General features: G+C 46.7%; 1 protein-coding gene across 2 annotated transcripts in view; it reads right to left on the bottom strand.

Annotated features, from left to right (window-relative positions):
* Window positions 1-5,413: 5,413 nt before the first annotated feature.
* LOC129831255 (ETS domain-containing transcription factor ERF-like) overlaps window positions 5,414-22,144 on the bottom strand; it is a 25,418-nt gene continuing 8,687 nt past the window's right edge. The window contains exons 2-5 of one of the 2 annotated variants that reach the window (XM_055894461.1): window positions 12,143-12,377; window positions 10,213-10,325; window positions 8,341-9,224; window positions 5,414-8,233 (exon numbers count right to left, since the gene is read on the bottom strand). In XM_055894461.1, the coding sequence (XP_055750436.1) occupies window positions 7,667-8,233; window positions 8,341-9,224; window positions 10,213-10,325; window positions 12,143-12,377 (1,799 nt within the window). In that variant the 3' untranslated portion in view covers window positions 5,414-7,666. The other variant, XM_055894462.1, reaches the window with a different exon arrangement.

The following is a 22,144-nucleotide window of genomic DNA, read 5'->3' as shown; positions in this document are numbered from 1 at the left end:
TTACCTACCCTCACCACCTGGGGGCGGCCCGTCAGAAAGTCCAGGACCCAGTTGCACAGGGCGGGGTCGAGGCCCATGGTCTCGAGCTTAATGACGAGTTCGGAGGGTACTATGGTGTTAAATGCTGAGCTGTAATCGATGAACAGCATTCTTACATAGGTATTCCTCTTGTTCAGATAGGTTAGGGGAGTGTGCAGTGTGATTGTGATTGCGTCGTCTGTGGACCTATTGGGGCGGTAAGCAAATTGGAGTGGGTCTAGGGTGTCAGGTAGGGTGGAGGTGATATGATCCTTGACTAGTCTCTCAAAGCACTTCATGATGACGGAAGTGAGTGCTACGGGGCGATAGTCATTTAGCTCAGTTACCTTAGCTTTCTTGGGAACAGGAACAATGGTGGCCCTCTTGAAGCATGTGGGAACAGTAGACTGGGATAGGGATTGATTGAATATGTCCGTAAACACACCGGCCAGCTGGTCTGCGCATGCTCTGAGGACGCGGCTAGGAATGCCGTCTGGGCCGGCAGCATTGCAAGGGTTAACACATTTAAATGTTTTACTCACGTTGGCTGCGGGCCGTGTCAGTGGCACTGTATTGTCCTCAAAGTGAGCAAAGAAGTTGTTTAGTTTGTCTGGGAGCAAGACATCGGTGTCCGCGACAGGGATGGTTTTCTTTTTGTAATTCGTGTTTGACTGTAGACCCTGCCACATACGTCTCATGTCTGAGCCGTTGAATTGCGACTCTACTTTGTCTCTATACTGACGCTAAGCTTGTTTGATTGCCTTCCAGAGGGAATAGCTACACTGTTTGTATTCGGTCATGTCTCCGGTCGCAGTTTTGCGCGAATGCTGCCATCAATCCACGGTTTCTGGTTGGGGAAGGGTTTAATAGTCACCGTGGGTACTACATCACCGATGCACTTGTTAATAAACTCGCTCACCGAATCAGCGTATACATCAATGTTGTTGTCTGAGGCTATCCGGCACATTTCACAGTCCACGTGATCAAAGCAATCTTGAATCGTGGAATCAGATTGGACGGACCAGAGTTGAACAGACCTGAGCATGGGCGTTTCATGTTTTAGTTTCTGTCTACAGGCTGGGAGCAACAAAATGGAGTCGTGGTCAGATTTGCCAAAAGGAGGGCGAGGGCTTTGTATGCGTCGCGGAAGTTAGAGTAGCAATGATCCAGAATCTTGCCAGCCCGGGTCACGCATTCAATATGCTGATATAATTTAGGGAGCCTTGTTTTCAGATTAGCCATGTTAAAATCCCCAGCTACAATAAATGCAGCCTCAGGATATGTGGTTTCCAGTTTACATAGAGTCCAATGAAGTTCTTTCAGGACCGTCGAGGTGTCTGCTTGGGGTGGCTGTACCGACTCTGATAACGTATCCCGAGTGAGCCATGTTTCCGTGAAACAGAGAATGTTACAATCTCTGATGTCCCTCTGTAAGGCAACCCTTGCTCGAATTTCGTCTATCTTGTTGTCAAGAGACTGGACATTGGCGAGTAGTATACTCAGAAGCGGTGAGCCCGTCTACGGAGCCTGACCAGAAGAGCGCTCCGTCTGCGCCGTTGTTTTGGGTCGCCTACTGGGATCCGATCCATTGTCCTGGGTGGTGGTCCAAACAGAGGATCCGCTTCGGGAAAGTTGTATTCCTGGTCATAATGTTAGTAAGTTGAGGTTGCTCTTATATTCAATAGTTCTTCCCGGCTGTATGTAATAAGATTTAAGATTTCCTGGGGTAACAGTGTAAGAAATAATACATTAAAAAACTAAATATGGCAGTTTCTTAAGAACGCGAAGCGAGGCGACAATCTTTGTCGGCGCCATCACATATGGCAATATAACTTTATTGATCTGTCAGTTTCCCCAGCAAATTCCCTACTTCTCACACAGACACAGTCAGTAATAAACAGCTCGAATTTTACAGGCTTCACTGTCATGGTGCACAGTAGAGCCTTATATGGAATACTGCACGACAAAAGGAGTCTGTATTGAAAACATGCCCACGTCAGGGGAGATACTTATATGGGCAATCCCTAGCTGCTGGGCTGCTCAGTCCTGGCCCTGGGGGTTTGTTGTACTGTTGTCACTCTGGCCTTGCCCTAACACACCTGAAACCAATAATGAATGTTTCACTAAGATCCTAAAGTGGTGTGGGATGTGTTGGGTTGGGGCGCTACAGGGCTGCGGATCCCTAGGTGCAGGACAGGGTGACCCCACCTATATTGTGTGCAATTAAAAAGAGCTCTACAGTACTATTAGCACTATGATATGAATTAAATAACGGTTGTACTGTTTCTGTGTGTTAATGTGTAGGTGTGCTATTCCTTACAACATAAAAACTGTCTAGAAGGGCAAAGGGTCATTAGATTGTGTAAACATGCAGGAAATGTTCTTTAGATGCCCCCAAAAATGGGAGGACCCTCATACTCCCTGCCAAGTACATTTTTTAATTTACAATATGTAAAATCTACAAGAATAGAAAGGTTCAGAACCTTTGTGAAAAATCACGGCACAGTTGAGAAATATATGGCAAATAGAAATCAAACGTGGATGGTGTTCAAAGAGAGATGGGAGGGGTTGACTGGAGTTGGAAGATGGGACAAAAAAAAAAAAAAGATAACTATGGTAAAATATATTGTGTCCTTAAAATGTAAAAAGAAACGTCCTCTCACTGTTAACTGCGTTTATTTTAAGCAAACTTAACATGTGTAAATATTTGTATGAACATAAGATTCAACAACAGACAAACTGAACAAGGTCCACAGACATGTGACTAACAGAAATTTAATAATGTGTCCCTGAACAAAGAGGGGGTCAAAATCAAAACTAACAGTCAGTATCTGGTGTGGCCACCAGCTGCATTAAGTACTGCAGTGCGTCTCCTCCTAATGGACTGCACCAGATTTGCCAGTTCTTGCTGTGAAATGTTACCCCACTCTTCCACCAAGGCACCTGCAAGTTCCCGGACATTTCTGGGGGGGGAATGGCCCTAGCCCTCACCCTCCAATCTCAGACGTGCTCAATGGGATTGAGATCCGGGCTCTTCGATGGCCATGGCAGAACACTGACATTCCTGTCTTGCAGGAAATCACACACAGAACGAGCAGTATGGCTGGTGGCATTGTCATGCTGGAGGGTCATGTCAGGATGAGCCTGTAGGAAGGGTACCACATGAGGGAGGAGGATGTCTTCCCTGTAACGCACAGCGTTGAGATTGCCTGCAATGACAAGCTCAGTCAGATGATGCTGTGACGCCCCAAACCATGACGGACCCTCCACCTCCAAATCGATCCTGCTCCAGAGTACAGGCCTCGGTGTAACGCTCATTCCTTCGACGATAAATGCGAATCCGACCATCAACCCTGGTGAGACAAAACCGCGACTCGTCAGTGAAGAGCATTTTTTGCCAGTTCTGTCTGGTCCAGCGATGGTGAGTTTGTGCCCATAGGGGACCTTTGTTGCCGATGATGTCTGGTGAGTACCTGCCTTACAACAGGCCTATAAGCCCTCAGTCCAGCCTCTCTCAGCCTATTGCGGACAGTCTGAGCACTGATGGAGGGATTATGCGTTCCTGATGTAACTCGGGCAGTTGTTGTTGCCATCCTGTACCTGTCCCGCAGGTGTGATGTTCGGATGTACTGATCCTGTGCAGGCATTGTTACACATGGTCTGCCACTGCGAGGACGATCAGCGGTCCGTCCCGTCTCCCTGTAGCGCTGTCTTAGGCATCTCACAGTACGGACATTGCAATTTATTGCCTCGGTCACATCTGCAGTCCTCATGCATCCTTGCCGCATGCCTAAGGCACGTTCACACAGATGAGCAGGGACCCAGGGCATCTTTCTTTTGGTGTTTTTCAGAGTCAGTAGAAAGGCCTCTTTAGTGTCCTAAGTTCTCATAGCTGTGACGTTAATTGCCTACCGTCTGTAAAGCTGTTAGTGTCTTAACGACCGTTCCACAGGTGCATGTTCATAAATTGTTTATGGTTCATTGAACAAGCATGGGAAACAGTGTTTAAACCCTTTACAATGAAGATCTGTGAAGTTATTTTGATTTTTACAAATTATCTTTGAAAGACAGTGTCCTGAAAAAGGGACGTTTCTTTTTTTGCTTGAGTTTGTCTCCCGTGGACATTACTGGTTAAACATGGACATAACACACTAATTGAACTAATCTCAAAGCATTACCATAAATTACCAGTAGAGGGGGGCAGTCTCCAAGTTAAGGCCATGGGAAATTCCTAGGACAGTTACTGCATCTTTCAGTGCAGCTTACTTCTCTGTTATGAAAGTTTGGTTGGTCGTGATGTTCACTGGGCCTTCAACAACAAGAGCTAGTTGGTCGTGATATTACTAGCTTACAAGTATGAGAGCTATTTTATTTATGGATGGGTTTGAAAATGTCACAATCTAGGGGGGGGCGGAATCTTAAATGGAGGAAGATGTACAATGACACCCAAGACAGATGGTATGGGGTTATTCTATGGGATTTAAACAAACCGTTAGGAACACACAATTTCTACTGCATGAGCATTGCCCTGAAGCGACTGTAATGAATATAATAAACTCATGTGTAGCTCATATAGAAAAAATAAAAAGACACTTGTCCATTTTTACCTGTTTTAATTAACCCTGATTACACTTTAATTACAAATGAGGGGGAAAAATACAAGAGAAACAGAAGGTATAAATGTTGCCTCATGGTATGGAGTCTCATCTCTTTGTTTGAGTGTTAAGTAACCACTGAAAGGAGTGAAAGAGAAGAATGAGAGTGAAAGGAGAAAGAAGAGAGTGAGAGGGAGATCGACACCATTCAAATAATACAGTGTCAAAACAATAGAATGTATTTCTTACCGCGTCCCCCCCCAAAAATAAATCTATATACACACAAAGACCCCAAAAGATAATATTTCAAAACAAAGGTAATGTGATAGGATTATGTGAGCTCCTCTTTTCCATGTGTCCATAATTACAAATACAACTAGCTCAGTTGAGGTTACAACTACTATTTTAGTTCAGCTAATAGTAAGATGGAGGAGTCGTCGTTGTCTGGAAATTACATGCTGAAAATAGAAAATAGAAAACACGAGAGATTCAAATAGCCATGGAAAAGAGGTAGGCCCAGAGGGGTACAAAATAATCAAATAGTAAATAATGTTAATAATAATAACAATGACAGTAATAATAATTTGGGACAAATAATAAAACAGCAACGACGAGAGGGAAAAGTAGGAACATTTTTTTTTTTTTTTTTTTTGAAGCAACGAGGCAGCTGTCAGTTACAATGCATGGCAGGACAAAAGACTTGCTGGGTGGCTGAGGCAACACCAACATCTGCATACAGACACCCACTTACACCATACTAGTGCTATGAACAAACTCTTCAGCAAGTCTTTTTTTTGGGGGGGGGGGGGGGGCGGATCTTATTGAGTTACAAAGGCTAGACGGCACCCGCAGAGCGTCTTCTCAGATTACGGGAAGTCCCTCTCTGAGGTTTTGTGATGTCATATCCTGCATGGGCGAGAGTTGTTTCTTTGGTTAAGAGTCTTCCAAGCCAGAGAGACTAGTACGGGGGTGGGGGATCATTTCGCTAGTGATGTCACCTTCCTTTTACTCTAGGTTAACCCACATTACAGCCCTCTCAGCAGACCAGGTCTACCTCAAACATGTACATATTCAGTGGTGGCGTGTTACTGATGCATTCTCCTAGTATAGTTCATGGTCCAAGACAAAGGCTAAGTCCAGCCAAACGGTGGGTTCAATAGACAACAAAAGGTGCCTTGTCCTTGTATTTCCAAGAGAGTTTGGGTTGCTGGGGGGGGTGAGATCCTGGTCGTAAAGTTGGGGTTCGGGGGGGACAAGACAAGCATGTCTGTTCTTTAGTGATGGCCAGAAAAGGTGACCCCAAATCTTAAAGTGTCCACGATGCAACATTTCTCCATTATTTGTTCATTTACTGGTCGCTTTTCACCGACCAATCTTCAAGCCCCCCCAAACAGAATACTTCTTTTTACATTATAAATATAAAATGTGTTCTGATTCCTCTTGCACATGAACCCTTTCCAATTCAGCTCCGCTGTCAAAAGAGGCAAGGTGAGAAGAGCCTCCCTCATATATATGCCCAATATAGTTATCATTAAAAATAGCATTTCCTGATTCATATCAAATTATACTTTTTTGAATTATAACATTTGTATTTGATATATTCAAATAAAATATGTGTAGTATTGGTTTTAGTCATTCAGAATCTGTTTCTTGGTATAAAAAAAGGCAAAGTGTCATTCAGTGTATAAGGTCTGTGCCCACACCAACAAATGTCAGTACAGTATGCTTGAGGCGTCTATAGTGTGTGTGTGTGTGTGTGTGTGTACATTATTTGGCCAGGGTAATTCATTTATAGTCGCCTGTCAGTTTAAAAAAAGCACAATCTCAATTTGTCTTGTTTGTTCAAAAAATGCGCTGCGTATTTTTAAAATACAGAAAATAAAAGGAATTTAAAAAGTTTAAAATGTTACTAAAAGTCTTTGCATGAGCTCACCTAGGTACTCACATTCATTTCATGGTATACTTTTTTGGGGAAGTGACAAAAAAAAAATCTATTCGTTTCAGTTCAAGAACATTGTATATAAAGGTACTTCTAACCCTCCGTGCACTGGAAATGCCCCACCGCGTCTCCCCAAATACTGTCCTTTTTTCTTTTGAGGCGCTCTTTATGGGAGAAAGCAGCAGCTCGGACCAGGGGAACGGAGGAGACCTCTAAGATAATCTTTCAACACCATTCCAAGCGGACAAATTACCAATCTCCTCGATTCACTCTCCTTATAAGATTGTGCAAAAGTCATGTAGGCATACATGTTAATTAATGGCCCCTAACTTGCAGGGTCCCAACTTGAAGGGTTTTTGCTGCTCCCTTTTTTGGACCCTGCCCAATACACGAGCTGTCCATTAAGGCCTGGTTGCACGCCATTTTGTTTTTTGTCCCTACGCTCAAGTCGGTGGGGGACGATGATCAAAGAGAGAGCGCTGACTCAGACAAATTCAGTCCCAAGTCTCTAAGTCAGTCCCTGTGATTAGACAGATTTGGACAGGGAAGTCTCTTCGTTATGACTCCCGAGCTCCCTTCCCAGTCAAAGGTGATGGAATAGTTGACAAGAGTTGGTATGAGGCCCCTCGCTTTCCTCTGCTTTGTAAACCACTGTACGTGAAGACAGGCACTTCTGTAATCTCTTTTCAATTCTGTTGAAGATAAGGGGGGGGGGGGGGGGGGGGGGGATTCTTTCCCATCTGTGTTGATGCATCTCTGAAAGGCAAAGGAGCTATGGGTGTTACTGGGAGGAGATGTTGAGGCGAGACGGGAGGCACATAAAGGCAGTGTACAGGTCTAAGGGATGGATCCTAGATTTAGGCCCTGGGGGTCTTTTGTTTAGAGGGGGTGTCAGTATTCATTTGTGTCTATGACCATCCCTTAGTGTCTCAGTCACAGCATGCTGAGCTGTTTGTTAATGTTCTGGATTTAATGTGTTGAAAATGGGAGTAAAAAGGCATTTTGCCCAGGCACTTGTTTCTATGTGCATGCTTGGTTATATGAGCGAATGTGTATGTAGGTACGGGCATGTGATTGTGTGTATGCGTGTCCACGGTTTGTGCGTATCCCTGCCTCAGCAAGCTCCGTGGCTCTCCAGAGACAGCTGGGCTGTGGCTCTCTGCAACTCGGAGCTGGCCCTGCGCTGGGCCGGAGGGGGAGGGGCGCGCAGACTCAGGGACAGGCTTGTCCTTGGCCCCTCCCCATTCTCTGACTCCCTCCTTGCTGGCTCCACCTGTTTCTCCGCCCGCACTTTCTTGTCCTCGGCCTCCTCGCGCTCGCCATCAGCCTCCATCTTCTGGTCCTCGCTCCAGCGGCGTTTGAAGCGCAGCTTCAGGGGGATGCAGAGGGTGCCGCCGGGGCTGATGGGAGGGCCTTGGCCCGGCTCGCTCTTCAGGCCCAACAGGGAGGGGGTTAGAGGGCCCATGGGAGGGGCGGCGGGGGTCTTGAACACGTCCTCGTCCAGGTCGTCCTCGACGATGGCGCCCAGGTTGCCGTTAATGATGGCAGTAGGGGCGGTTCCGTTGGTGGGATGAGGGGGGATGAAGACGTCTCCCTCGCCGTCATCAAGCAGCTCGTCCTCCTCGCTGATGTCGGTCACCTCCACCTCCTCATCGGACTCGACGTCGGAGACGGGCTCCACCTAGACAACAAGACAACAGATGAGTCATTGTTGAGAACATCTCTTTTTACATTAACAAACTGGTGGTTAGTCAGGCTAATCTAGATTCTGGTTAGGGACTGGCTCACCTTGATTTTTGGGCCCACTGAGGAGGAGTTAGAGAGCAGCCCTGAGGCAGCGTAGGAGGAGCCTAGGCTAGAGGAGGAGCCCCCGGTAGAGGAGGCGGAGCCGTCCTTCTGTTTACGCCCCAGCGGAGGTGGCTGCAGCTTGAACTTGAAGGGCGAGGGGTGCTGCTCCTCCCCTTGGTGGTGGTGCAGCGAATGGGAGTGGGGCATGGGCGGGGCATGGTGGTGGGCTGTCATGGGCTTGTCAGGGGCGGCAGAGGGCCTGTGAGGCTGGGGGACCACGATGTTGGGGTAGTGGAAGAAGGCTCTGGGGCTGAGGTGGTAGTTGTAGACGCTCTGGTGGTGGGCCTGCAGGTAGCGCTTCATGTCGTCCGGGTTGAAGGAGAAGTGGGAGCCCAGCATGGGGCTGAGGGAGGGGGACGGGGTGTAGGGCAGGTGGGAGCCAGGGGTCATGGAAAGGGCCGGAGACAGGGTGGGGCCCAGGAGGCCCCCAGGGCCCGGCAGGGGGGACACAGGGAACGGGGACATGGGGTCACCATGGACCCTGTGGCCGGGTGGGGGGCGGCCTAGCCCACCAGGGCCTCCGTAGGCGCGAAACAGCGAGTCGTGGGAGAGGCGGGGGTGGAGGAGGCCACGGAACACCCGTTCAGGGCCCGCACCGCCACGATCTTCACCCCCCACACCTTCCTCCAGCTCAGAGTTGGTGGAGGTGCCGTCGCTGCAGTCGGAGACAGAGCCGCGGCCCAGGCGGCGGGCCACGCTGCTGAACATGCCCGGGCTGCGCAGGTCCTCACTGGGAGAGAGCACATCGGACGGGGTGGAGGGGGGAAAGCGGAAGTGGCTGCCCCCAGTCGGCACAGGAGGTGCGCTCTGGGGGACTCCCCTACCTGGAGAGAGACGAGAGGACGAGTGAGTTAGAGAGGGTAGGAATGAAACAGTGAGGTAAATCAGAGAGTAAAATAAGAGAAAGAGAGATGAGGAAAACAGTAGAGGAAAAACAAGTGTGAGGCACTAGGTGAGAAGGATGAGTGACTGAAAGTGAAACCAAGTAAGAAGAAGCAGGTGAGTGAGAGGAAAAGTCACTGTATACAGAAACAGAGACCAAGACCGAGAAACACACTGGCCACGTGTTACATTCCACTTTCCGACGCTTCCATGCCAAATTGTGGCACACAATACATTCTTGGCATCCTCGCCCGTGCCAAAATTAAATATTGGAAAGTTGTAATTTTTTGCCATCACAAACATGGGTCAGGTTGCTCCATTTTCCCAAAACCGCTGAGTGAGTTAACGTCGGAGAGGCATGGGTGTGTGTGACCGTTATACCAAAACACATGTCAAAACCCGGACCACATCACATATGGAGTGTAATAAAAACGTCACGCAACAGTTACGCCTCACGGTGTCAGGATTCAAGTGTGCCGTATTTACACTGTGGTGGTTGTGATTACCGCCGGAGGGGATTTAAGGGAAAACACTTGGTATGAAGCGGATAAACACATATGCAATCCTCGCTACACTACATAAACCTGATGGGGATGCACTCGTGTTTTAGCAGTTCGCCCGCGCCATTACCAGTCAGCCGCTGTAGCCGTTTCCATTACAAAATGGCGCTACTATGGGTTAAGCTCTCAGATCTGTATTAGCCTAGTCTTTGATACGTTTGTAATTGGACATATGCATACAAATTACATAAAAATCTCTGTAAATACGCATGAGGACTTTATGGAAATGCTTTCAGAATAGTTAAGACTTCCAAACGATGGCCACTTACAGCGTATTCATCTATACTGGGCTCAAACTGCTAACAATGTTGATGTCTCGGATCACTCTGTACCAGTGATAGTCTCTGGTGGATTTTTACAGAGTACTGACCAGAGCCCATGTCGATGAAGGGGTAGTTGACCAGCACCAGCTTGTTGAAGTTGAACTTGTAGGTGAACCTCTTCCCTTTGGTCTTGTGGAGGATTCTCTTGTTGTAGTAATATCTGAGGGGGGGGGGGGGGGGGGGCAAGGTTTGCATGGTTACTAACCCTTTGTTCAATTTCCATGTTTAAATAAGGATTAAATACATTCAATTACATACTTTTCAGCATTACTGAGTGCAATACACAGAAAACCCCCAAAAACGTACAGTATCCATCACTGTGTAGTTGTTTGTCTAAGGGTATCATTATGGGCCGTAACCAACCGGGCCACAATATGAAACGTGATGAGTCGACACTGTAGAATAAATAGTACGTCTCTCTTGCAAGATGCATTTTACCTCAATGAGACAAACATTCACAAACAACGGTTAAATAAAACACACAGGGAAACTGATTCAGTCTTGACGAACTCCTGTTGCACCGAGTGGGAGGAAGTCCTCAGAGACGGAGTGCACTACAGTGGCTGCTGAACCAAAAGGCAGCGAGTTCGAGCCTTTTCATTGCTGATCCTCTCACTCGGTGTCCGCGCTGACTCGATGAATGGAGGGCCTTTTCCCGATTGCTGCGACTACAAATGATGACTAGAGTGGGCTCCCACCTACACACTTTCTAAATGGCAGTGATAGTAGAGGGCTGCCTGGTGCTTGCTTTGATATAGAGGATGTGAAGTGGAGACGGGAGGTTTGGACTGGAACATAATGTTCACGGGCGCAGAAAGAGAGGACTCGAACACATGGGGGGGGGGGAAGGCCAGGAAGTACCACGCGAGCGCCAACACAAGCACACACTGTGTGATACGGTGAGTGACTTTACTGGAGTTGACACACGCACACACACACAGAGAGAAAGAGCTAGGCGAAACATGCGAGGACACACAAGCTCACACATGGGCTACGGTGCTTTGAAGAACATTTGAACTCACTTCAAACAAAGCACAAAGGGCTAACGTTACTACTGCCTGCAAGCCACAGCTTTAAACCAGCACATTTTGAACACTAAAAACGCAGCTCGTAGCCCGAGCAGCCCCCGAATCAAAGCCTAAACCCTAATGAGGAAAGAACATTGCAGTCTTTCAATTACTTCAGAATGGAAAACTACTTTCATTAAAGAGTTTTATGACAGAACAAAAGTACCATAGAGGTTAGGGTCAGACCGGTGGAGGAGACTAGTTTACTATAGAAACAAACCGACAAGGCGCAGATGGGATGGAGGAGGACTGGCAGAGAAAGCAGCTGTGACGAGTCATTGGTAGGATGAGCACTAGCTGACCCACACCAACCTACGACTTGAAGGTGACAAGGCAGTATGTGGCCAGTGCTGGCTGCTAAGTGTGTGTGTGTGATAGCCAGAGATGTGTGCGATTGAGTGAGGGAGTGAGAACAGACTGAGGACTAAATAAAAGCTCTCCTCTTCCCACGTGCTCTGCGGTGTGTGCGTTTCTAAAAGACAAACGTTATCTAAATGAGCGGTCACATTAAAACGAGGGACCTTGACGTACATCGGAGATCAACACGTCGTGATGAACTGCGCTCGCGCGTTCTCCTCCCCCTCTCACTGAAAGAGTAACGAGGAGGGAGCCACTCCAGAGCTCTCATTATTCCGGCCCAACTTAAATCAGCTAAAAACAGTCTTCAAACAGAGAGATATTAGTTGAGTTGGGTGTGTTAGCGCTGACGCAGAAGTTTAAGCACACTGCAGTCCTGACTACGGATTCCCCCACTCCTGGTCTAAGAACAAAATACCATTCAGCCTGTATTTATACAGGTTTCTCACACTAAAATAAAAATCTATTTTGCAAGAGAGATTCATTCACTTCCTTCTTCGTCCTACAATACCCAGAACCCCTAAGTCGAGTGACAATTGTTCCCGTTTCTTACCGAAGCGCCCTGCTCAGCTTGTCGTAGTTCATCTGCGGTTTGCACTTGCGGGCGCCCCACAGTCGGGCCACCTCTTCGGGGTCCTTGATGACAAACTCTCCGTAGTCGCCCTGCCAGGCGATGACTTCATTGTACTCCTCCTTCCGCAGCAGCTCCAGGATGAAGCACCACAGCTGAATCTGTCGCGAGCCGGGGCTCGACTCGGGCTTGTAGGCCCAGTCGGGGAAGGCGAACCCTGTTGACGGGGAGAAGGAGAGAAGGGGTTAGATGGAGGTGTAGTGTTCATATGCTGGGGCTGGTGGAACATGGGGAAAATCAGAGGCAACGGGGAAAGGCGGGTAGTGGAGAGTCGACAAAGGGTTGAAGAATGGGTCCCAAAAAAAAACATTTTCGAATTTTGTGTTTGATTCCCATGTGGCGGGTCACAAGAAGATTACTGACTAAGTCACTTTGGATAAAAGAGTCTTACAGAGCTGTGCTGGGATCAGTGTATAAAAGCAAAGGAAGTTCGTTTTTGGGGTAAATTTGTTTTGAGTTTGAAATCAAAGCTGTACAGGGATTGGGCCTGGTGCTTTCATATCAGTTTCATGTTCATCGTGTATCCGCCTTGAGTATGAAGACAAACTAAAAGATAGAACGAGCATTAGACACAGAACATGTGAGAACAGTGAGAGCGAATGTGTTTTAGCGATGTAGGTTGTCCTTAAAGACTCAACACCACTTCAATACAAGACCAGGCAGACTAGCAGAGACATAACACCACACACACACACACACACCTCCTTAGGACTAAATGTGCTCTAGCAACCAGGCTGAGAAAATCTCTCATAGAAACATATGGGCACAATACAACACATAACAAACGCCCTACGGAGTGCATACCAGAGGTATTTATGTTGTCATAGGAAAACATTAGGACATATCTAGAATACTAGATTAAACACTTAGATAAAAACACACAAGAACACAGGCCGCAATGCAAACATTATCCCATTGAACCACCTGTTGGGCCAAGGACACTATAGATCTTCATTCCAGGTCAAATGCTGCTGCACCAGAATGACTGATGCCCATTGTCACTAAACCTCTTGATAAGCCTACACGTTGAAATCATGGAGGTAGATGATTCGATTTTGCAAGTCACCCAGTTAAAAGCCTAGGACACGTGACTCATTCAAAGCAATAGGATAGGCTAAACCATTGAACTACTTCAATTGTCTCATCTGAAATGACTAAACAGTGAATGGTTCTGATAGCTATCTGATGCTTCACAGCCCATAAAGCATACGCATATCATTCCCACATCGTAGACAACAGGGCCCAGATCAACGGCGCCACTTCAGCATCTGTACCACTTGGACAGATGCTGGGAAGCTGGTGCCAACGCACATGTAAAGTCCAGCAGGAACAGAGAACATGAAAGCATGTAAGCAAATTGAACAAACACACATGTACAGAAAAAGGTAAAGTGGGTGCAAAGTGCTCACACACACGAATAGCAGCAATGCCCACTGAGCGTGCGTCAGTGCTGACTCATGGCCTGTTCTTGTTTGTCATTCAGCTTTCACATGGAGTACGCCTTTCCCCTCCACGCTGCAATCCCTTTCTTTTCTTCGCTCCCTCTGACACCATCGCCTAGCAACAGGGTATTTTAGCTCTAAAAATAAACACACCGAACAAAAACTGTAATTCAATTAAAAGGTTCCTCATTTTATTTTATTTTTTTCAGAAAGTAGGTGGGGAGGACCGAGGTAAGAGAGAAATTGGGCGAGAGGGGCCAGGGAAGAGAGAAATTGGGCGAGGGGGGCCAGGGAAGAGGAGGCGTCAAAAGATAAAAAGAGAACATCTTGTCATCTGTGGTTTCACTGATGAAAGTTCACGGTTCCGCTGTCCATTAGCCGGCTGCCTTATGAAAACGGCACAGACATTCACCGGTGTCTGTCACATACAACAAATCCCGAACACTCACAATGCTGCTCCTACCTAGACAGAGGCGTGCGAAAACCCCCCAGCTATTACAAGCCTGTTTTCTGCTCTGTTGCACTAACTACAAGTGGTCCTGGCGGGACCGCTGCTGGTCCTGCGGGTGACAGTAACCATGATAGGAATAACACACAGACAAACACGCTCACAGCGCAGCACCATAATAACACACGCGTGTGGTGTGCTGATACCTGGGACTAGAGTCATGTCGTTGGCCATAATGACCCAACGAACATCAAGTGTATGAGGTCAGTAAGAAGGCACAGCGGTCCAACCATTTTCCCTGGGTCTTTAAGGGAAACAACGGAAGGAGTAGTGACAGAAAGTGTATTTTTAGGACTACCACCAGAGAACCTATTATTCGAGGAACCTGAATTTCCCTCGAGCAGAACACACAGGATCTTTACACGAGGCTTTCAATACAGCTACTTTTATTCAAAACGGCCCTATGTCGTCATGTGTTTATAATAGTAGCTTTAAAAACAGGTGTGCATTGTACTGAACGCCAACTGCTCTGAGACCAGGGGCTCCGTCTCTTTCTCACCCTGTTCCCGCCATCAATTCCCCCTTTTCCCTCCCTTCCTCCTATTCTTTGCTGGCTCTATATTTAACTTCAGGAAAAAGGTTGGCTGGCCTCCGTTTGCTAGTGATGGCTGTCTGGCCACAGAGATGGGTAGGTGAGGGCACGGGGGCGAATGGACTTGTTCTCAGAGTGAGTAGAGCGTCGCCACTGGACTACAACAGGGACATGCCATGGTGCACTGTGTTGACAAACACCGTTTGTTATATTGTGAGAGCTCGAACACTGTAAAAAAAACAAGAAAGCAAGCACAAAAGCAGCAAGATGCTAAAAAGTGGATGCTAACATTGACTCATGCTAGGGCTAAGGGCTAATAGTTCCCGATCCTAAAGACATCAACACCAACTCATGATTTTATTTAACTAGGCAAGTCAGTTAAGAACAAATTCCTATTTACAATGACGGCCTACACCGGCCAAACCCTAACCTGGACGACACTGGGCCAATTGTGCGCAGCCCTATGGGACTCCCAATCACGGCCGGTTGTGATACAGCCTGGAATCGAACCAGGGTCTGTAGTGACGCCTCTAGCACAGATGCAGTGCCTTAGACCACTGCGCCACTCGGGAGCCCTAAAGAGGAGCCCTAAAAAAGAGGTGGCTTAAAAAAACAGGAATGAGACAGAAGAAAAGTAAATTAACGTGTAGGAGAGAGAGGGGGGGGGTGTGTAAAGAGATGAGAAGAGTAAAAGAAACTCTTGATATGCAATCGTCATCTTTACATCAACAATCGTCAATGTCGACGCCACCGAGATGAAAGCGAGTCAGAATGCAACGGTGGTTGGACCGTCGTGGGGCTGGACTGCGACGGTGTAATGGATCCCGAGGTGCGCCGGCCAACTGTGCCCAGACAGAAACCAGACGCGTCTCGGGGAGTTCCGTGCAGTGCAAGCTGTGATTAAATCAGCCCTAGATGGTTAGACAGAGCGCGTGTTTGCGCCAATTTCCCTGCTATGCGAGGACTGTCGAGTATGAGCGCAGGTCTCGCCTCGTGCGGGGAGGACTCCGAGCCAGTGTTTATAAGCACGCCTGTGCAGGCCCTGCTCAGTCTCCACACTCAGCAATAGATCCCTGGGACAGACTTCCTAAATACTAGTCTTGGAGACCTGAGGTTAGGAAATGGAGTTGTGTTGATCTCCATAATAACTTGATTTGTGCGTATATTATTAGCAACTAAAACAGCACTCATAATTCACTATAAAGTATTTGGTAAACCTCAACCAATTTGAAGATTTGAGTAGGAATTGTTTGACCAGGCTTGACCCTTAACACTAGAACCGCTAAAGCAGTCATTTGGACTGCTCATGAATAAAACATTTAAAAAGTATAACTCTGCCATGTTTAAAGTCATGCCCCCCTCTGTCCTTGACTTTTCCTAAAATAAGTCTATATAACACACCATTGTTGTTAGAATCTTAATATCCCAAACATAATTGAAGGTAACCAGTTTTAGGAGGGAGTGTCATTTTGTGAATGGTTTTCCCTTTGTCCCTCCTTTACCCGACAGTAGGACCTGCTCCTCTCCTCCCGACAGTTGAAGATGCCGTGCCCAGCTGATAATCGCCCTGATAATGGTCTCAAACCTGAACTACATCGAAAATAATTTCACAACAGATTAAATAAATGAAGTATGATGAATGAGAAAGGGGGAGAACGGGTGAGTTGATGAGCGAGGGGAAGCGAACGACACATAATTATGTAAATCACTAAATTGTGAATGAACAGGGCGCGTCATTCTATTGATTCAGTCTCCCTCAAAATGTTACGCACCCGATATCAGTCCACCGAATCTAAGCAGTTTCATCCGTCTACTCGGTGTACACAGTGAGAGCGGGAGTCATTTACAAATGGCAAGAAGTCCAAGACGAATGGATGCAGATGCTGCGTTAGGGTTGCTACAAAATCTCAACGTAAACGCTCAGACGGTAGGGAAGAAATGAACCATGACACCTGATGATTTTTCTCCTTATTCTCACAGCCTGATCCTACACCTCCGAGGCCTAAGCCCCCCCCAAAAAGAAGCCAGAACGGTGCACATGGAGCAGGTGCCCGTGCCACCACCAAATTAAAACAGTGAGAAAGGAGAGAGGAAGGGACGGCACTGTTTGAATAGAACCCGCCGGTGACAATGCTACGGCCCAATTGTCAGCACAAAATGTAATTGAGAGAGTAGGCGCTACATCTTATTAACAAAATCAGTAAAACACTCTTTCGTTGTTTATGTGACAACCGATGCCATTGCGTGAAGATGCTCCAATTGGCTGAAAAACATTGAAAAGTTGACTGTTGTGACAGACACATTCATTAGAAAATGCCAGTATTGCTTTTGTGTGGTTTTTCACGATTTACCAAGCACACTTGGCGCTTATCATGATGTTTAGGCTACTGAGGTCATCATTTGACCAGGCGTCTTGGAGGTATGGGGATTTTTGTTGTTGTTATTGTAAATAAAAATAAATAAAAACTGTTACCGCGTTCCAACACATATGCTTTCCGTTTCATAGTTGTAACAAAGGCATTCCAAGAATAAAATCGATTGAACACTGGGAGTGTCACCCGGTGCCAGGCGGTTCTGGTGTTGAGGGAATGGTAAAATAGCAACAAACCAAAAAACACGAGGTATTTGCACACGCTTAATCATCCCAACGACGTTAAGACTGCTGTGAACCATGTGACTTCGTAGAGAGTGGAGCCAGTGACCTGGAGAGGTCCTGGAAGCGATCAGAGGCAACATGGAGGGTTGTCGGCTAGGTAAGCCTAGCTCAGCGCAGGATTTTTCCTCCATGCTCTGAGCTGGTACTAAGAGGGTCATTTGCAAGACCCCTGGACTAAATCAGGTCCGGCCCAAGTGAGAGGACGACCATGTATTTATTGTCTAAATCCCCACTACCCCAGAGAATCAGATCAAAATGTTAGTTGTTACATGCGCCGAACACAACAGGTGTAGGTAGACCTTACCGTGAAATGCTTACTTACAAACCCTTAACTCTTTTTTTCTTCTTACAACTGCATTGTTGGTTGAGAAAATATCTTCTAAATAAATTTAAAGTAAAATTATTTTTTTTATCGAAAAAGTAACAATAAAGAGGCTATATACAGGGGGTACCGGTACCGAGTCAATGTGCGGAGGTACAGGTTAGTTGAGGTAATATGTACATGTCAGTAGGGGTAAAGTGACTATGCATAGATAAACAGTGAGTAGCAGCAGAGTAAAAAAAAAAGGGGGGCAAATAGTCCAGGTAGTCATTTGATTAATTGTTCAGCAGTCTTATGGCTTGGGAGTAGAAGCTGTTCAGGAGCCATTTGGACATAGACTTGGCGCTCCGGTACAGCCTGACTAGGGTGGCTGGAGTCTGACACTTTTAGGGCCTTCCTCTGACACTGCCAGTTATCGAGGTCCTGGATGGCAGAAAGCTTGGCCCAAGTGATGTACTGGGCCGTACACACTACCCTCTGTAGCGCCTTGTGGTCGGAGGCCGAGCAGTTGCTATACCAGGCGGTGATGCAACCGGTCAGGATGCTCTCGATAATGCAGCTGTAGAACTGTTTGAGGATCTGAGGACCCATGTCAAATCTTTTCAGTCTCCTGAGGGGGAATAGGCATTGTCGTGCCCTCTTCATGACTGTCTTGGTGTGTTTGGACCGTGATAGTTTGTTGGTGATGTGGACAACAAGGAAGCTCTCGACCTCCTCCACTACAGCCCCATCGACGTGAATGGGGGCGTGCTCAGCACTTATTTTCCTGTAGTCCACAATCATCTCCTTTGTCTTGATCACGTTGAGGGAGAGGTTGTTGTCCTGGTACCACACTGCCAGGTCTCTGACATCCTCCCTATAGACTGTCTCATTGTTGTCGGTGATCAGGCCTTCCACCTACCACAGACACTGTGGGGCATGCTGTTGAAAGAAGTCAACTCTGATTGGCTTTTTCTCATAGACAAGCATCCTGGCTGTGACATGGAAATGGGCCTATCCAGAGGGCAGTGGTCTGAAGGTGAGTTCTGACTGGTCTGTCCAGACACCCTCCCAGTGGGGTGGACCCAGATTGGCCTGTTTGCACAGTTGGCCCTTTCAGCCCCCTGTGGGTGATAAAGACAGAGACAGTCGTCTGGGCCCCAGGTTATTGGTGGTGGTCCAGGGGCCTGGCAATCACAAGCACACCATGGGGAGAAATGCAAGTGAGTTCCATTGTCTTAACTCATGTCAGTTTGTTATATCTTACCCCCTGCTCCTCTGGTATTTGTTCTATCATTTGAGACACACCATCTCCTGGCTGTGCTCAGATTCTTATTCTGTATCATTCCGCCAAGGAGGGAGATTCATGATATGGTGCACTGAAGTCGGCTTCTGAACTCAGGGGCATCCAGGCAGCACAGATTAGAGGTATGGCCTGTGCTCTGTTGGAGACAGACGGGGCTTTGACCTCCGTAGACCGCAGCAGTGTCTGGCTTCTTCGAAGCCAAATCTGTCTCCTCAAAACCTCGGGCGGCGCACGCTACAAAACTTCACTCAGCGAGGTATGAAATCTCACGTCTGTGAGTTCGCAAAAACACCAAGGCTTGCTGGATGATGGGAGAGATTCTGGAAAAGTAAGAGCAAACAGAGCAGGGGAAAGTGAGGGGGGGGGGGGGGAGAAAGGTGACATGGAAGAGAAGACCAAGAGCTAACATGGACACTGAGACATTCAGAAAGTCAGTGGGAGAAAGATCAAGACGTAGTAGGCCAAGACAGAGGAGAAGATCAAGGAAACGTTAAGGGTAAAGAAAGTGGACCAGGGGTGCTACACGCAGTGGAAAGGGGGCTGGAAATGGGGGTGAGAGAGTAAGAGTCAGAGAAACAGATAGATTGCCCCGTTTAGAACATTCTGTGTTGTGGTTAGGTCTCCAGACAGTCTTTACTTTCATTTTTGGTCAGACAGCGGCTGACGACAACTTGGTGGCTCCAGCTGTGGGATTAGCGCACAGTCGAAATAAGGGCTCCCTCCCCTAACCGGCGGCTGTCGCCACGGCCCAGAATAAACCACCAAACCAAGGGAGCGAGATGAATCAATCAGAGCTGATGCTGCCAATTCCTTCACTGACGGCTAATGGATCTTTCATTTTCCATCTTTCCATAGAGACTAAAGGTCTTCAGAGTCATAAGTAATAGTAGTCATGGTGGCAGTACTCTACCTGCTTCCACTCAGAGACCTCTAGTAATTAATAACTAGCTTCAAATTGCCTTGATACAAATACCTAAACAGATTAGGCTACACGGGAGCATTTTGCTGGAATTTCAGAGCCCTGTTCAATAGGGCATCATTAATGACATTTACACATATCGGTTTTAGGTAGCCTGTAGAATGTGTACAGTCCACATTTCAGCAGAAACTAACTCGACCTCACGAATGCCCGGCCGCCCCGTCTTTAGTCAGCTGTTCGTACACACACACACACACACACACTTGTTTTATACATTTGTTTTATGGTTATTTATTTCGTGATGGTCTTCATCCATATCCGCCGGTTACGCAGTTATACGGTAATTGTGCCAGCCCTAAATGTAGCCTGTGTGCAAATCGAACTTCAGGAAGGCCACATTGTTTATTTTAGTGGGACATGTGACACATCTACGGCGGTAGGCCATCATTGTAAATAAGAATTTGATCTTAACCGACTTGCCAGGCTAAATATTATTAATATACTTTTTTTTTTTTTTTTTTTTTTATCTACTTGAGTGTGATTGATGATAGGCTGTATGCAAAAACACTATGCCTGAAGGTGACCATTTTAACCATCTCAGTGTTCACACTTTCCTCATTCGGTTTAATCTAAGCCCTTCTGCATTAATGCTGGAGCCTCCTCCGAGACTACATTTTGTGCATAAAAATAGAGGCAGTCAATGTGGCGTCGCCACAAAGATGGCAACCAGCATCAGCACTAGCGTGAGAATTTAGAAAGTGTGTGCTGCATTTGTCTGTGTGTGTGTGTGTGTGTGTGTGTGTGTGTGTGTGTGTGTCTGTGTGTATAATGCAACACATACAGCCATTTAAATGCTATGTGGGGGATTCGGCCCGGTAATAAACCGTTGTGTGAGTGAGTGTGTGTGTTCAGCAGAGCACAATACAAAACGCTGAGTAAATCTTAATTTCCCCTCTATATATTGTATGTAGAGGCGGTCTGATAGAAGTTACATAATTGATCTTTAAAAAGGGGGGGGGGGGGGGGCTTGTTGACATTCTGGGGGTTCTCACTCGAGTCCGGTAAAAAGAACAAATGTTCTGCTGAATTAACTCTGAGCTGTGGTCTCTGGCTGTAAAGCTTAATGACTGGAGAGGAGACAGGGGGAGAAAACAGACATAGGAGTTTTAAACCTCCCCTGATAAGATGGAACCAGTCGAAGACTAACGGGAACAGGGCTGAGATTCCCTTCTGTTCTGTCACGGCCCGTAAAATGACCACCCCTTCTGCTTTCTCCTTCCTCGCACGCTTTGATCTTGCTTCTGGTGAAGAATCGGGTGCACGCTGTCAAGTTTGTGTGAAGTAGCGTGAGAAAGGATGGAGTCCACACTGCCGTGTTCTCACCAGTCCAGCCTTCACACAGGCTTATGTTCAAGGAGACGCGCTTCAGAATCTCACTGAGAGTACACCACTAACACAAACATTAGCTTGAAGTAAAAACACACTACCACACACACATGTGGAAAAGCCAAAGCCACAAGGATCCAGAGAGAGTTCTGACAGACACAGGCGAGACAAAACCTCAGGGTTCCCACCAAATCCAAGGCTGGAGCAGACAAAAAAAAAAAAACATGATGCTCCCCTCCGTCCACAGGCCACAGGACAGAGCAACCAGCACTATTGACAGCTTGGGGGACAAAGATTGCCATGGGTCAATGATGTGATGGTGTTAATTGTGTCCAAATGCAGTCCTTTTGCATTAAAACAAATAGTGTACTAGAAAAACTGTCTACAGATCTGTTAAACACCAAATGGTATACTTTAACTGATAAATGTCAGACATTTTGGTCCCTTTGACACAGTGATTAACAACTCAAACATCTGATTATGTGAAGCCCATGGGCATTGGATGGGAACATTCCAGCTCAGAAGAGAATATTAGCATATCTATGCTAAATATTCAATTCTGTATCTTAGACGAGGGTTTTGGTAATGATTTTCAAGAATTTGAAAACCATACATAAAACCGATCCTTAAAGCGTGTGGCATAGTACTTCAAAGTTCATCTTTCTCCGATTATGCCCGTTTCATTTAGGCTAGACTTAAACCTTTAAAAATGTTAGTTGAAGACCAAAGGACTAGATTTGAAAGCAAAAACATTTAAAATAAAAGTCTGTTCAAATGGGGGAGAAAAGTCCACCATAAAAGCCTAAGTATTCATGCCATTCTAGAAAGAAATGTGCCTCTTCCAGAGTAAAATTTATCCAAGTTGACTTAAAAT

The sequence above is a fragment of the Salvelinus fontinalis genome, chromosome 32, assembly GCF_029448725.1.
Source record: "Salvelinus fontinalis isolate EN_2023a chromosome 32, ASM2944872v1, whole genome shotgun sequence".
Taxonomy (NCBI): domain Eukaryota; kingdom Metazoa; phylum Chordata; class Actinopteri; order Salmoniformes; family Salmonidae; genus Salvelinus; species Salvelinus fontinalis.
This window is presented reverse-complemented; position numbering and strand designations above follow the sequence as displayed.